The 16,619-nt window shown below is 48.7% G+C and overlaps 1 protein-coding gene across 2 annotated transcripts in view; it reads left to right on the top strand.

Annotated features, from left to right (window-relative positions):
• The window catches only part of Psd2 (pleckstrin and Sec7 domain containing 2), a 49,338-nt gene that overhangs the window by 13,088 nt on the left and 19,631 nt on the right, over positions 1-16,619 (top strand). For both annotated transcript variants that reach the window (XM_023703365.1, XM_023703366.1), the window contains 5 exons: positions 1,121-1,567; positions 1,943-2,137; positions 4,391-4,471; positions 7,552-7,664; positions 8,277-8,335. In XM_023703365.1, the coding sequence (XP_023559133.1) occupies positions 1,121-1,567; positions 1,943-2,137; positions 4,391-4,471; positions 7,552-7,664; positions 8,277-8,335 (895 nt within the window). The remainder of the gene's footprint in view (positions 1-1,120; positions 1,568-1,942; positions 2,138-4,390; positions 4,472-7,551; positions 7,665-8,276; positions 8,336-16,619) is intronic.

Raw genomic sequence — 16,619 nt, 5'->3', positions numbered from 1 at the left:
TCTTGTTTTGTCTAACTTCTGGGTGTTTTGGGGTAACAGATCCAGGAAAAGAATTAAAAGAGCAGGTTGTGTCCCTGAATTGCACAGTTGTGGGTGCACTTGTGGTCTCTTATGTGGGTGCGTAAAGTGAAGCAGCTCTAGGTCTCCAAGTGGAGAGGTGAACAGGTGGGCTTTTGAGCCTTTGTGCTTCATGGCTGTACTTTTCCATCTAGGTAGGCCTAGGGCAGCTGCCAGTAGCTAGCAGAGAGGAAGGGCAGAGGGCTGAAGCTTCTGAAACTGCTCTTTGTACTCAGGTAGCTTTTTGATCTGGAATGGGTAAAGGTAGAGACAGAGAGAGGTTTAGAAATTGGGCAAATGGTTTTCCACTCTTGTCAGAGCTACTCCTCAGGTCTGCTTAGTTGCAGGGAAGTGGGAGGTAGTGGCATGCTTGTGGCTCTGACAGTGGGCTAAGGGTCCCCCAAGGGCATGGTGCCATCTTATTTGAATGTCTCTAATACTCAGCCCAGGCCTGGCAGAGGTGTCTTTACCAGGCAGACTTTGCCTTGTGAAGCTCTGGTTTGGGAAGCTAGGAGCTGGGGAGCATGCAGTAAAGAGGGGAACAAACAGAATATTTCATGCTGATAAGGGCTGGGGAGGACTCGAGGAGACACCCTGAAGAGAGAGAATGGAGAGGAGGGGCCAGCACCATGTGGGGCTGTGACATGAAAGCAGGCCTCAGAGCTGTGTGGTTGTTGTAGCTAAGAACCTCCAGGCTGTGGAGACAGCAAAGTTCTGAGCAAGTGTGGCAGTAGTTGTGACAGTGCTTTGGGGCCAGGCCAGACTAGGAGAAGAGACCTCACAGTCACTCACTGAGACAAATAGCTGATGCCTACAGAGAGCAAGGGCTTGGGTTGGGCACCAAGGGGCAGGGACCACATCTATCCTTTGTTCTGTGGTGTCCCCAGCCCCTAGCCCAGCCTGTGGTCTCTTGCACTCAGTTTATGTTGGCTGAAAGAACAAAGCAGCAGGAAGCTGCTGTCTGCTCCTGGCTTATGGGCCTTCAGGCGCAGAGTGCTGCCATGGTCAGCCCCTGCGCATGAGGACACCTGAGCGGCATGGTGACTGGTCCTTGCTTCCACAGGCTTGATGGCTCCGGGGAGCCAGATGTGCGAGATGGCTTCAGTGCCACATTTGAGAAGATCCTGGAGTCAGAGCTGCTGCGGGGCACCCAGTACAGCAGCCTCGACTCCCTGGATGTGCTGAGCCTCACTGATGAGAGTGACAGTTGTGTCAGTTTCGAAGCCCCACTCACACCGCTCATCCAGCAGCGGGCCCGGGAGAGCCCTGAGCTAGGGGCTGGGCTGGGGATTGGGGATATGGGGCCTGAAGTGGACCTGGGGGCAGCTGGAGGGGCTGGGGGGCTGGGCAGCCCCCTACGGCGCTCCATCTCTAGCAGCCGCTCCGAGAACGTCCTGAGCCGCCTGTCTCTCACAACGGTTCCCAACGGCTTCCATGAGGATGGGCCTCAGGGGTCAGGCAGGGATGAAGATGATGAGGAGGACACGGAGAAGCTGCTGAGCTCAGCCAGGTGAGGTGGGGCCTGGACTGGGATCTGGGGGAACCACTGAGTAGATGCAGAAACTAAGGCCCAGAGGAGGCAACACATGTGTCCAAAGTGTTCATTGTCCAAAGTCAACAAGCCCTCTCCAAGGTCACCTTGTTCCACAGCTGCCTCCAGATTTCCCAACCTGGATCCTGAGGTCCCATTCTGTTCTTTATATTTTCTCAGCATAGATGGGCTCAGGGAGACATGTTGTGGGCAGGATTTCACTTGAGGGGCTCCCACAAGAGATTGAACTGAGGTCCCCCTGATTCAGTGGAGCTTCTTGGACTTTTCTGGACCCCAAGTATGTGTTCAGAGACCCTTGGGCCTCATTCAGGGTGTCTCATCCCCCTCCTGCAGTGACCCTAGCCTGAAGGATGGCCTGTCGGACTCAGACTCAGAGCTGAGCAGCTCAGAGGGGCTGGAGCCTGGTGGAACAGACTCGCTGGCCAATGGATGCCAGGGGGTGAGTGAAGCTGCTCGCCGGCTGGCCCGCCGCCTCTACCACCTCGAAGGCTTCCAGCGCTGTGACGTGGCCCGACAGCTGGGCAAGAAGTGAGTGGCCTCCTGCACCTCCGCCCCAGGCAAACCACTGTCTTTGTTAACCTGAAGGGGGGCTGGCTTTTTTCAGGAGTATCTGGTACTGGGGGCTCTCAATGGTCCTTCAGGGACACCTCCTCCTGCTACTGTCCTCATTCCTGGCCTCGCCCTAAATCTGTTTCCTTTTTGGGCTGCTTGGATGAAGGATGTTGCTCTCAGGGAGGGGTGGAGGCTGAGGGGCAGAGTGTAGGATGTGATTATGCAGTCATGGTAGATGGCAGTGAGGGCACCAGGTGGGGAGCTAGTGGCCTGCCTACCAGATGGGGTCAGGGAGAGAAGAGCTTGTGTGTGGTGTGAAAAATGGCTGGGACCGTAGCTCAGGAAGGAGCTCCTGGCACTTATTAAACCTGACTGTCCATTGGGACCAGCAGAGGTTCTGGGACCCTCCCAGAGCACAGGCCCTAGTTTTCAGGTGGGTAGAAGAGGAAGTGATAAGATGGATTCAGAGCACAGCTTGGAGGAAGGTTGGGCACATCTTGAGCATGTCTAACCACCAGCATGGCCCCTGCCTTTGGCTCCTGTGTCAGAGGCTGTCACTGAAGGAAGACTTTGAGGTGGGCAGAAGCAGGCCTGACCTCTGAGTGCCACTTACAAGGCTTAAGGGAGCCAGAGCTGACATGGGAGTCTGCCAGTGGTTCAATTCCTGGATCCTATTCTTCTCCATCCTGCCTCCTCATCCTCTGTAGCCTCCACATCACTCTCATCCTGGTCCCCCAAAGGTCCAGCAAGGAAATCACAGATGCCCTTACCTCTCTGCTGGCTTGGAAGCCACCCCAACCTAATGATAGCCTCTTAGGAGCCTTATGTGGCTGAACCCTTTCATCTTCCCAGCCTCTTCCTCTACAACTGTCTCCCCATCAGTGGTCAGCTATGCTCCTCCCTCCCATCTGAAAGTCAAGAATCCCTACCCATCTCCTCATCTAAGCCTTAAGTGACTGAATTACTCAGGAGGGGCTTGGATTTATGATTCTCTTGCCTCAACCTCCCAGAGTGCTGGAATTACAGTAGTGTGCCGGTATGCCCACCATGCTGAGATATTTTAAAGCACAGACACTATGTCATTTGACTCATAAGTACTTTCATGTATATCTCTAATGAGTTTGTTTATATAATTTTTTTTTTTTTTTTGTGGAACCGGGGATTGAACTCAGGTCCTTGTGCTTGCCAGGTCCTTGTGAGTGGGTGGGAGAGCTTGAGGCTTGATTAGAATTAGGTAGAAATGTGTTTTGATTTTTGGCTAGTATTTTTCATTTTAGCCTTCTTTTGAAACATTCCTCCTTGGCCTCCATGATGGCCTCAGAGCTCTGCCTCACCTGGCTGGCCAACTAGGTACATTTTCTCACATGGGCTCAGCTCCTGCTGCACCAAGGTGTTACTGACCACTGGGGAGGAATGCCTCGCACAGGGGTGCATCCACCTTTGTCCTTGTCCTGAGCACCGGACAGGACAAGCGCTCCACCTCTTCCATCTTGTCCCCACCTGATCCATCTCCCTTTCTAGCAGATTCTGCTTTCTTTTTAAAAAATTTTGTGTGTGTGTGTGTGTGTGTGTGTGTGTGTGTGTGTGGCCAGCTCAGCCCACCAGGGGGTGGGGCTGGCTGGCATGTGGTGCTGGGGGATTGAACCGCAGTCCCTGTGCTTTGCTAAGCTTGTTCTAAGTAGGTGCTTTAGACCACTGAGCCATCTCACCAGCCCCAGATTGTGCTTTCTAAAACATGTGCTCACCTCTTTCCTGATCAACTCCTGCTCTCTCCCTGTGGGTCTCCACTCAGCAGATACTGTCTACCGTACAGAGGTGATCATCTGATCAAACCCTGTAGAATCAGGTCACCATCCTTCCTTTGACCTGGAGGCTATTTCCTGCCTATCTCTTGCTGACCACACTCCTGCTTTCCAGGCCCCGACCACATGGTGTGCTGGTGGCTTTTTGGACATGTGATGTAGTTGGTGTCATTCCATCTTTTCCTCCTTCACCTGACTGGTTGTCACTTTTTTTGTTGGCTGAGACACTACCTTCTCCAAGAAGCCCTCCCGATCCTTCAGCCTCAGGTTGAGCAGTCTGAGCCTAAATGGCCATCAGGGGAGCCAGAGTAGGGAATGGCAGATGGAAGGGGCCAGGGAAAACAGGGCCCTCCCCGAGCTCCCCTTTTGTTCTGCCAGACTTAGGTTAGACCCTGCTTCTAATTATCATTCCATATTTTCCTGGCAGCAACGAGTTCAGCAGGCTGGTGGCTGGTGAATACCTCAGTTTCTTTGACTTCTCTGGCCTCACTCTGGACCGAGCACTCAGGTTAGTGGGTCTGGGCTGGGACAGTATCCACGGACGGCATGGGCAGCAAACCTGTAGTCTTATCTGAGCTGTATCATAGACTTGCTGTGCAACCTTGGGCACGTCTCTTGACCCCTGTAGCAAGACCATAGGAAGAGACCAAAAGCAGCAGTTGCCTTTATAGACCGGCTTGCATCATCCTCAGAGCAGCCCTGTGAGGTGGGCGCAATCCTTTCTACTTCTCAAACAAAGAGACTTTCCCATTGTCACTGGATGTGAGATGACTTGGTGGAAGGGTAGTTGATCTCAGCTCTAACTGGGGTCTGGACCAGGGAGGTGACTGAGTAAGTGTGGGCCCTGGGGAACAAGAGGCAGTAGATGAAGCTCAGTGCCAGCAGGCTCTGATGGCAGGGACTAGCTGAGGGGATGTCAGGCACAAGGAGGACAGACAGGCCCTTTGTCTCTGAGCTATGGCTGTGTGGTCCATACGTGTGAGGTCCTTTCTCTGTGTCCCGTGTGTTTTTTGTACTTTTTTTTTTCTTTTGTTCTTTTGAGACAAGGTCTTGCTATGCAGCTCAGGCTGGGCTTGAGCTTAATTTGTATCCCAGGCTGGTCTTGAACTTGCATCGATCCTCATGCCTCAGCCTCCAGAGTTCTGGGATTACAGTCTTGCACTTTTTTGAGGCAGGATATCAATATGTAGTTAATCCTGGGCTTAAACTCACTATATAGCCCATGCTGGCCTCAAACTTAGGGTCTTCTGCCTCACCCTGCTGGGATTATAGGCATGTGCCACCATGCTCAGCATCTCTTATGTTTTTTTTTAAAAATGTAATTTCTATTCTTTTTCCTCTGCTGTAGTTGGGATGTTTTCTATCAACCTGCTTCACTTTGCTCATCCTTTTTGTCTGTGTCTGGTACACCATTAAGCCCATTTAGCAAGTTTTAATTTTCTGTTATCACATTTTTCAATTCCAGAATTTCTATCTTTTTTTGTTTTCATAGTATTTTAGGGAAAGGTCTGCAGGGTGTTCAGGGTCTCACTACTAGATCAGACTCGTAGTGATCTGCCTGTTTACAGCCTCCCAAGAGCTGGGATTTTAGGCACGCGCCACCATGCCCAGTCTCAATTGCCATCTCAGCGTGTCCCAGGGTCAGGGCCAGCACAGCAGGCCTGGGGGATCAAACCTCCGGCTCCTGTGCCTGCTTGCAAGCATTTTAATCTGCTGAGCTCTTTGACTGACCCCCAGAATTTCCATCTTATTTAAACTTTAAAAATAGATTCTAGGTTAAGGCAGTGATGCATGCCTGTAATCCCAGTTACTTGTATTTGTATGTGTGCTGGGAATTGAACTCAGGATCTTGTGCTTGCCAGGGAGGCACTTGTGCCACTGAGCTATTTCCCTGCCCAATCCCAGTTACCTGGGAGGCTGAGGCAGGAGGATTGCAAGCTTGATGTCAGCCTGGGCAACTGGGGGAGATCTTATCTCAAGCAAATAAAAAAAAGCTGGGGAAGTAGCTCAGTGGTGGAACCTTTTCCTAGTCTGCAGCTGGCCTTGGGTTCAATCCTTAGTACTGAAAAAAAAATTATTCTCTGGGTAATTCTCCATTTTTCACTCTTTTCTCCATCTTTACCTCTGTTCTTGAACATATTAAAGCCCCCGCTTGCTGTCCCTGATGTTGGCATCATCTGAATCATGTGTGCCTGTTTCTGTTGCTTGTTTTCTCTTGGTTTCCCATCATTTATTCTCTCTTTGTATGTTGAGTAAATTTTTTTTTTTTTTTAAATTTGATGCTACATGCTCTGTGCAGAGCTCTAGTGGCTCTAGACTGTTCTGTGTTCCTCCTGTGTACCCTGTCCTTTGCTGGCACTTAGAAGGCAGCCTGGGGACATGGTCCTATTCCAAGCACAGCTGGCTCAGGAGACAAAGCACTGCAGCTTGGTGAGGCTCAGGGTTTGCCCTGATCTTGGAAAAACCTCAAAACTTTCCACAAGGAGCCTAGTGTGGTCACTGGCCCTTGGCCCTTGGTGGATTCTGAATCCTCATTTTGTCTCCTCAGTGTAGCAAGATTGCCAAAAAAAAGGCCAACAAAAACAAACAACAAAAGAAAACAAGAAAACCAAGAACAAAACCCCGTACTTCCAAGAGGCTTTCCTTTTAGTTCCTTTTTTTTTTTTTTTTTTTCTTTTCCTGAGACTGGGTCTCACTGTGCAGTTGAGACTTGCTTTGAACTCACTATGTAGCACATACTGGCCTTGAACTCATGGCGATCCTCCTGCCTCAGTCTCTGAGTGGTGGGGTTGCAGGTGTATGTCACCATGCCCAGCTCCTTTTAATTTTTTAGCTTCCTTTCCTTCCCTTTTTGGAACCTGGCATGTACCTGGCTGTGTGCTTACTGCCCCTTTGGTCTCCAAGTTTGTCTCTCCAGGCCCTAAAAGTCTCCCAGTGCCTTGCCCCTTGCCTGGGCTCTTAGCAATGTCCTCAGGTAAAAGCAGCCACAGCAGATGAGCCCCAGTCCTTTTGTCTCCAGGATCTTGGCCCTTGTGATCTTTGTTGCCTCTTCAGTTTCCTGACAGCTTAAGAAAATGCACTGACAGCTACTTTGTCCCCAAGAATCTCAAGACCTCATGGTAGAGATTGTGGGAATGTGTCTGGGGTGCCAGCTTATGGGCCAAACCTTGGGTGCTGGACTGGAGGCCTCATGCACTTGCAATAGGGGGCCCAGCTGTGCAGGCTGTGGGGAGCAGCAGGTGGGGATGGGGTACAGTGGTACAGGTAACAGTGTACAGGCTTTTGAGGAGAGACAGGCAAGAGAGGACATGGACAGAGGGTGGGTGGCGGGCAGGTGGGGAAAGGTGATGGGAGAGGTTGGCAAGAACATGGAGTAGAAGAGCTGTAGGGGCTGAGGTAGGGAGAAGGTGGGCCATGTTGGGACCAAATCTGGGGGGACAGCCTGAGTTTAGGGTGGCAAGGCTGTGCTGGGGCTTGGTGAAAAACCCTGGGGGAAAACAGAGTGTGGGCTGGGGCTTCTACTCTGAGTACTGAGCCAAACTGAGTCAGCAACTGGAAGGCCCTCAGGTACCTTGAATTGCCTTCTAGAACCTTCCTGAAGGCCTTTCCTTTGATGGGGGAGACACAGGAGCGAGAGCGGGTCCTTACGCACTTCTCCCGCCGGTACTGCCAGTGCAACCCTGATGACAGCACCTCAGAAGGTATGGATGGCCTTGCCTGCTGCACCCTCATTCCCACTGTCCCCCCCCAGGCCCTGGCTTCTCTCACTCCTGTGGCATACAGGATATGCTAAACTACATCAGGTGAACAATGATGGCTTACGCAATGGGGCTGCCTGCCGGGGCAAGAGAGCTCCAGAGGTCTTGCCCGTTGTCTTTCCCAGTGCCTCATAGTCCTCAGTCTTAGAGAGTCAGTCTTCTGGGTCTTCACACACTCTAGTGCCCTGTCACCATGCTGATACTTGGTGGGGTGGAACTCATGGTTGGGATTTGCCTGGTAGGTGGACATTCCAGAAATTCCAGAGACGTAGGCCAAAGCAGAGACGCCATCACTAGGCCTGAGGTTCAAGACGAATCTGGCCACAGGGGCAGGGGTCTGTGCTAGAGCAGTCCAGGGTGCCAGGTTCCTCCTGGGGGAAGATGGCCCTGACCTGGGTGGGCAAGTGACTGGCACTCTGGTGGGAATATCATGTAGGTCATAGCCCTGAAGGCAAATGGCTGGCTGCTTCCTGTACCCTAGGCCTCCAGGCTGGCACTGTGAGGAGACAGGTGGGAAGCTAGGGTGGGATGTTCACACTGCCATTTCCAATTTAGATGGGATCCACACGCTCACCTGTGCCCTGATGCTGCTCAACACGGACCTGCATGGACATGTGAGTTGGGAGATGGGAGGTGGCAGGTGGAGTTGCCCTTCAGGGTGACCCTTTCCCCAACTCCCTTCCTGAGATCTCTTGTTCAGTGACTGTGTTTCTTTTAGCAGACCTGGGAGTTGGGCAACTTGGTTACTAGAGTTAGTCCTGTTCTTGTACAGTTTGATCTGCCTGGGGTTTGCCAGGGTTCTAGCTCCTACACATCAGCGAGAATGGTTGGGGCACATGGGAGTTCAGGATGTGCTAGGTAAGCTGTGTGCCTGTAGGCTGGTCCATGCCACTCACTGCTAAAACCCTGAGCCAGGGTGTGGCCGCCTGTCCTGGCAAGCCAGGTTTGCTAATCAAACAGTAGGCTACATTGGATACACCTTCTGGGCACTTCCTTTACCCTTGTCAGGACCAGGAGTGGCCTGACAGCTGGGGATGCCACTGGAGGCTAGATGTGGTCCATGAGACTGCCTCTGTGCTTCTTCTCAAGGCTCTCTAACTAACTCCTCCTTCTCTCCTCTGCTGCGGGGACCCTCTCTGGGCTCTCCTGCCCTCCCTCAGGTGGTAAGTGTAGCTAGTGGTGTGCATGCCCTGTGTGACCCCATCTCCATGCCACCCTTCTGTGTCCCCCATCACACCATTTGGCTTCACCCAAGCACTGCTGGGCCATTGTCCCCAAGGGGAGGGATATTTTTGAGACTTGGGGACAATAGGTCAGTGTGTCTGATTGCAGAGTTAACCAGAGAAGTCTAGGTGTTAGGTGGAAGGAAGAGCTGGCAAGACTTCGCATCCTACTCTTGCCTTCATTGCTGTGTGACTCTGGGCAGGTCACTGACCCTCGCTGAGTGTCAGGTTCTGCATCTGTTAGTGGGGAGAATAATGATTTTTCCTAAAGTTCTTGTGGAGGATGAAGAGCAGTAATCAACACATCAAGTGTCAGGGCCCAGCTCCTAGTAAGGAATTTATTATAAACAGTACTTATACAAAAGAATAACAGCAGTATTCAGGAGGCATATTAAAACTTAAATGACAGCAAGCCTATGGGCTCAGGCTGCAGGCCCTTGCAAGGCCAGGTCTGTGGGACAGACTCCAGTGGCAGCTGCAGCATGCATAGAGGAGGGGAGGAGCAGCTGGAGCCAGGCTGTTGGGCACATGGGGCACTGGGCCTGGGAGAGCTGAAGCCTGGGTACCCTCTTTAGGAAGAGCAAACATGATGTTGGGGAATTCAGCTTGGGACATTGCCTGAGTGGAGAACAGGAGAGAAGCTGTGTGTATTACGAGGTCTACAAATCTGCCAGTGTTCCTAAGACTGCTCCCTGTTGCTTATAGGAGTCACTGGCTACCTTAAAGAGGCCCTGAACAAGCCCCTCCTCTCCTGTCCCCACCCAGCCTGCCTGAGGGCAATCTCAGGGCTGCAGCCCTGCTGGGTCCAGCTTTGTATGCCCATCTCTACTGCTAAACACTTCTGGTGAAGGCAGCAGCCCCTGTTCTGTGGTCACCAGGTACAATAGCTTCGCCTATGGCCTTAGCTACCTGTGACCTGCATTAATGTTGTTGGTGAGGAGAAATTGCTTTGTAGGTCAGGAATTTAAGACCTTTTTTTTACTTGATACAAACAGTTACTGAGGATCTGTACCCCCCCTCTGTTTCTCTGTCTGTCTGTCTGTCTGTCTGTCTGTCTGTCTGTCTGTCTGTCTGTCTCTGTCTGTCTCTGTCTGTCTGTCTGTCTCTGTCTGTCTCTGTCTGTCTCTGTCTCTGTCTCTGTCTCTCTCTCTCTCTCTCTCTCTCTCTCTCTCTCTCTCTCTCTCTCTCCAAACCCAGGACCTTACTCATGCTGGACAAATGCTGTACTGTTGAGCTACATCCCTAGTTCTTTTAACAATTTTATTGTTGCCCAGGCTGGCGTGGGACATTTTTTTTTTTTTTTTCCAGTACTAGGGGTTGAACTCAGGAACCTGCACTTACCAGGCAGGCACTTATTCTACTGAGCTATCTCCCTGGCCCTTGCATGGAACTTTTGATGCCTCTGTTTCAGCCTCCTGAAGAGCTGGGGTTATAGGTAGACAAGTGGGCACCACCTCATGTATCTTCCTATCTCCCTTGAGACAGCATTGCCCAATGACTGGGAACAAGGATTCTGGGTCAGGGCTCTCTACATTTCTCCATGTGGCCTGGAGCAAGCTACTTACCTTGCTGAGTCATGGTTTGCCCATTGTTTGTGTAGTTCTTGTGAGGCTGTATGGAGATGACACAGGAGGAGTGCCTCACCCAAGGCATGGTAGTCACAATCCTGTGAGTTCCTCCAAGGATCCCATGCTGTGTTCTCTTCCCCTTTCTCCTTCCTTCTCTGCCCCTTGTTAGACAGGGACTGAGTGCCTGGTGGAATGTGAGGATCTTAAGAACACACAGGCTGGTACCTGTGGAAAAGCTTCTGCTCAGGGGGACAGGATGGGCATAGCCAGGGTGAGGATGTGTGTGGATTCTTTCTGTTGAACAACTTTTGTGTTTCATGAAAAGACAGAAGGATCCTTGGCTCTGGAAGCCTACTTGCTAGTTAGAGGGCATGGTAACACACAGGGAACAAATGGTTATGAGAAAGGGTGGATACTGAAGGGAATAATTGGGTCAGGGAAGGCCTCTGGGTAGGGCAGAGACCTGGAGGGTCAACAAACGCTAGTCACAGAAAGATCGGGTCAGAGTGCTAGGCAAAAGGTACTCAGATATAGGGCAACTATGAATGAATGTTTGTGAACAAGTTTGTGTTAGAACACATGCTTTCAGTTCTTTGATTCTACACCTAGGAATGGACTTGCTGCATTATACATATCATCATTTTGTGTTTAACAGTTTGAAGATCCACAAAACTATTTCTATAGTTAGTGTGGGGGAAGGTGAGTGCTACGTGATGGTGGCTTGGACAGGCAGGGTGGTGGACATGGAGAGAAGGGACTGCAGAGGGAGGCCTCTGAAGGTCTGTCTCATAAAACTTGCTCATGGGATTGGTCAGTGAAAGAGGAATAATAATGACAGTTTACAGGTCAGATTTCCTGTTAGTAGATAGAATACCTGACACCAGCAACTTATATGACACCCATGAATTAATGGAATAGATGCTTACTGAGTACATAGCTTGAGAGGATTCAGTCCATGGTAGAGCTCTCTAAAGCAGAAGCTTCATGGTGGAAAGGCTTGGCAGAGGAATATTCCCATCTTATGGCAGAGACAGAGCAGAGGACTGTGACAGAAAGGAAGGGGCCAGGACAGACATAGTAGCCAATGCCATGCCTCCATGGCATGCCCAGACATTCCCTGAAGTGTGCTCTACTAATCCCCTAGTTTGGTCTGGAGTCAATCAAGTTGAAAATCCAGATTTACTACTGCAGAGAGCATCAGCATCTGGCTATCTTGGGTACTGTTTCCAGAGATGGGGTTAAACATTTATGTTGAAGGGTGAGTGGGAGAGGGGTGGAACTTGAGTCCCATTTCTAACATATGTTGGTGATGTCTGTTAAACATCAACATGGGGACATTGAGGGACAGTGGAATCAAAGAGTCTGGGGCCCAGTGGAGGTCTGGGGCTGAAGAGATGGGGAGGTGGTTACCGACTCTTGATGAGACTTAAAGCTATGGGTCTGGCCAAGTGCCCTGGCGAGAGAGGGAGGCTGATAGTTAAGTGTCAGGGCCAACAATATTCAGAGGAAACTTGGGACCAGGAGAGACTGTGAGACAGCTAAAGAAAGAGATAAGAGAAAAATCAGAGGAGTGTGCTGTCTCAGAAACCAGGAGAAGAAAGAGTCAGAGAGAAGGGAAAGAACTGAGGAGGAAAATGTACTGTCTAATATGGGCAGCTTGAAGCTTAAGGGAGAGAAAAAGTGCTCATGGCTGTGTTGGAGATAAGGGAGCAGACACACTGGCAAGGTGTAGTGGTATCGTCAACACGTCTTCACTCCCATTTGGTTGTGGTTGTGAATATAAAAAGGAGCCAGTTAGCATGACTTGGGATTCTTCTTCAAGATTATTCATTTGGTTGGACTTAGACCCAAGTATGGTGTAGGAAACTAGTTGCATTTTACCTTGGCTAGGTCTTTCCTAATCAAATCTAACAAAAGCAGAAAGGAGCAAGGAAACATTTGTAGGAAAGTGATTAATGATTGGGCCTGGAATCTAAATGAGATTAAAAAAAGGCAGTAAGTACATCTGGATTTTAATAGAGGGTCAAAGGGTTGTTGGAATGAGGATTCTAGAGATGGATGAAATGGAAGGAAGGTCAGGGATGGAAGGAAGCCTTTGGGCCCTCTTGACCCAAATGGAAGTGGGGAGAAGGGAGGAACTAGGAACTCACAGCTCCCAAATCACATACTTTTCTTGAGTTTTGGAATGATTGGGATGCATCTTCCCTGCCCCCGTTTGCATCTTTTTGTTTGGATGATGATAATATTTTAAAGCAGAAAACTTAGCCAGTATAATTTTACTCCTTTGTAGTTTGTTAAGTGTGGTGTTTTGATGTAGAGAGAGATCAATTTTTTTTAGAATGTATTTGATATAGGGTCTCAGTACGCAGCTCAGATGGTAGTGATCCTCCTGTTTTTAGCCTTCCCAGTGCGGGGATTACAGGTGTATGCCGTCACTCCTAGTCTCAGTGGCTGGCTCAGCATTCCTGGGGTGGGGCTTGTACCTGTGGTCCCAGGGATCGAACTCTGGTCCTTGCACTTTCCTAAGCAGGTGCTTAGTCTGCTGAGTTTTCTTGCTGGCCTGAGAGATTAATTTTAATAAATGGGTCATGTGAACTTTATTTATTTATTTATTTATTTTTATGTATTTGGCACAGGGTCTACAGGGTCTACAGGATCTACAGGGTCTACTACAGGGTCTACAGGGTCTACAGGGTCTACTACAGGGTCTACTGCAGGGCCTACAGGGTCTACAGGGTCTATAGGGTCGCACTGCGTATATTGGACTGGTAATGATTCTCCTGTTTTCAGCCTCCCCAGCGCTGGGATTACAGGTGTGCGCCATCATGCCCAGTCTCAATCACCATCTCAGCGTGCCCTGAGGATAGGGCCAGCATGGCAGGCTGGGGACTGAACCCTGGCCACTGTACTCTACCTAAGCAGGCACTTTAGTCTACTGAGCTGTCTGGCCAGCCCTCATGTGAACTTTTTTAATTTTTTTGTATTTTAGGGAAGGGTCTACAGGGTGTTCAGGGTCTCACTACTAGATCAGAATCATAGTGATCACCTGTTTACAGCCTCCCAAGAGCTGGGATTACAGGTGTGTGCCACCACACCCAGTCTCAATTGCCATCTCAGCATGCCCCAGGGGCGGGGCCGGCATGGCAGGCCCAGGGATTGAACCCCTAGCCCCTGTGCCTGTTTGCAGGTGCTTTAATCCGCTGAGCTATTTGGCCAGCATTTGGCCAGCTCCCATGTGAACTTTATTTTTTATTTTTTAAATTTATTTATTTATTTATGTGTGTGGCCAGCTCAGCCCACCAGGGAGCAGGGCTGGTTGGCATGTGGTGCTGGGGGATTGAACCAAGGTCCCTGTTCTTTGCTAAGCTTGTTTTAAGTAGGTGCTTTAGACCACTGAGCCATCTCACCAGCCCCCATGTGAACTTTAAAAGAAAGTGTACGCAATAGATTTTTTTTTTTTTTTTTTTTGCCTTTTTGAGAGACGATTTCACTATGTAATTCAGCCTGGCTTTGAACTCACTATGTAGCCCAAGCTGTCCTTGAACTTGAAGCAATTCTCCTGCCTCAGTCTCCTGAGTGCTGGGATTATAGGCTTGTGCCACCATGCCTGACTCTAAAGTTATTGATTATGATGTTCTACATGTACCAATAAAGCCCAATCTTTTGTGTCATAAAAATCTTTTATAACCTTACTGATACAGTTTATTGTGGTAAACCACTGACAATATAAAATTTATTATTTTAACCATTTAAAAATATACAATGTAATGGCTTTGAGTATATCCTCAGGGGTGTGCAACCCTTATCACTATCTAGTTTCAGAGCTTTAAATCACCTCTAAAAGAGTGCCCATACCCACTAGAAGTCATTGTTCCTTTCTTCCTCTCCCAGATCCTATGCAGTGCTGATCTGCTTTCAGTCTGTGGTTTTGTCTCTTATAGATATTTCACATGAGTGGAATCATACAGCATCTGTCCTTTTTTTGGTCTGGCTTATTTCACTTGGTATGTTTTCCAGGTTCCCCTGTGTTGTAGCAGGTATCACTACTTCATTCTTTCTTTGTTTCTTTCTTTTTTTTTTTTTTTGTGGAACCGGGGATTGAACTCAGGCCATTGAGCTTGCCAGGGAAGCGCTTATTCCACTGAGCCATCTCCCTGACCTCCCCCTTTTTAAAATTCTTTTTTATTGTCAAATAGTATTCAACTGTATAGATATGCTACCTTTTGTTGCCTGTTAATCTGCTGAGGGATATTTGGCTTGTGTCACCTTTTGGCATTGTGAATTTGTCTCCATATAGTACCCAAAGTGGCACTATGAGCTTCATGTACAATTTTTACGTTTTGGTACCAGGGATCAAACTCAGGACCTTGTGCTTGCCAGGCAGGTGCTTATATGGCTGAGCTATCTCCCTGGCCCTCATGTACAAATTTTTGTTTGAACATTTATTTTTTATTCTTTTGGATATATACCTAGGGCAGAATTGCTGGGTCATGTGATAATTCTACATTTAACTTCTTAAGGAAGTGCCAAAATGTTTACCACAGAGTACTACAGTGAATGTTTAAATTAAAAAATAAATAGGCCATGGGCTGGTGAGATGGCTCAGTGGTCTAAAGCACCTACTTAGAACAAGCTTAGCAAAGCACAGGGACCGCGGTTCAATCCCCCAGCACACATGCCAGTCAGCCCCGCCCCCTGGTGGGCTGAGCTGGCCACACACACACATAAATAAATAAATAAAATAAAAAAAAAAGGCTAGGTATGGTGGCACATGCTTGTTATCGCAGCATTTGGGAAGCTGAGGCAGGAGGATCTCTCTAAATTCGAGGCCAGCCTGGACTACAGAGTGAGTTCAAGACCAGACTGAACTGCCTAGTGAAACCCTATCTGAAAAAAGACCAAAAAAAAAAAAAAAAAAATTGCAGTTAACACCACATTGCTCAGGAAGCTGAGGCAGGAAGGATTGTTGCAAGTTCGAGAGCACCCTGAGCTATAATGTGAGCAGAAGGCTAGCCTGAACTAGCTTGAACTACTTAGCAAGACCCTGTCTCAAAAAGACAGAAAAAGAAAAGACACATAGCCTCTATTTATTTATTTATTTTTTATATTTTTTTTTGTTATTTATTTTTTATATTTTTTTTTGTGTGTGTGGCCAGCTCAGCCCACCAGGGGGCGGGGCTGGCTGGCATGTGGTGCTGGGGGATTGAACCGTGGTCCCTGTGCTTTGCTTAGCTTAGCTTGTTCTAAGTAGGTGCTTCAGACTACTGAGCCATCTCACCAGCCCCCGACACATAGCCTCTAATTGTCCTCAGCATATTCCCTCTTGCTTTGAACGCTCTTCATCCTTGCCACTTGCTTTTTTTTCTTTTCTTGCCACTTTCCGGAGCAGTTTGGGAAATCATTTTTGTGAGTGCCTTGGGTTGCAGCCTCACGGCTGACTTGATGTCCAGAATGATTCAGAATGTTCACCTGTCGTGGTCATTTTGGCTCTGGGGAAGAGTCAGAGCCATACAGTGCTACACCTGGGGAATAAGCGAATGGGGACACTTGGTAATGTTGTCACAAGCCATTGCGTGGCACCAGATATCAGCATTCACTGTATTTTCTAATCATACTTCATAAAGACACTCAGGAAGGAGGACTTCCAGAACTGCTTCAGAAAGTGGTCATAACCATGGAACCAGTGGGTTGTAAGTGAGGGGGCGTATTTTGAGAGGGATTAATGGCAATGTCTTTTACTATAATAAATTTTAAAAAATTAAACATGCACTGTATATTTAGATCATCCTTCATACTTTACATCACCGTGAGAAATAACCATGGCTCCAATTTCTCTGTATTCTTACCAACCTTCTTTTACCTTAAAAAGTTACAGCCGTATTAGTGAATATGTGATGATATGTTGTTGTGCTTTTGATTTATGTTTCTCTAATGACTACTGGTGTTGATGTTTCATGTGTTGGTTGGCCATTTGTGTCTCTTCTTTGGAGAAATGTTTACTTAATTTTTTTTACCCATTTCAAATTGGGCTCTTCTTCTTCTTCTTCTTCTTCTTCTTCTTCTTCTTCTTCTTCTTCTTCTTCTTCTTCTTCTTCTTCTTCTTCTTC

The sequence above is a fragment of the Octodon degus genome, unplaced genomic scaffold, assembly GCF_000260255.1.
Source record: "Octodon degus isolate 3935 unplaced genomic scaffold, OctDeg1.0 scaffold00169, whole genome shotgun sequence".
Lineage (NCBI taxonomy): Eukaryota > Metazoa > Chordata > Mammalia > Rodentia > Octodontidae > Octodon > Octodon degus.
Note: the sequence above shows the minus strand (reverse complement) of the source record. Positions and strands in the feature narration are given on the sequence as shown.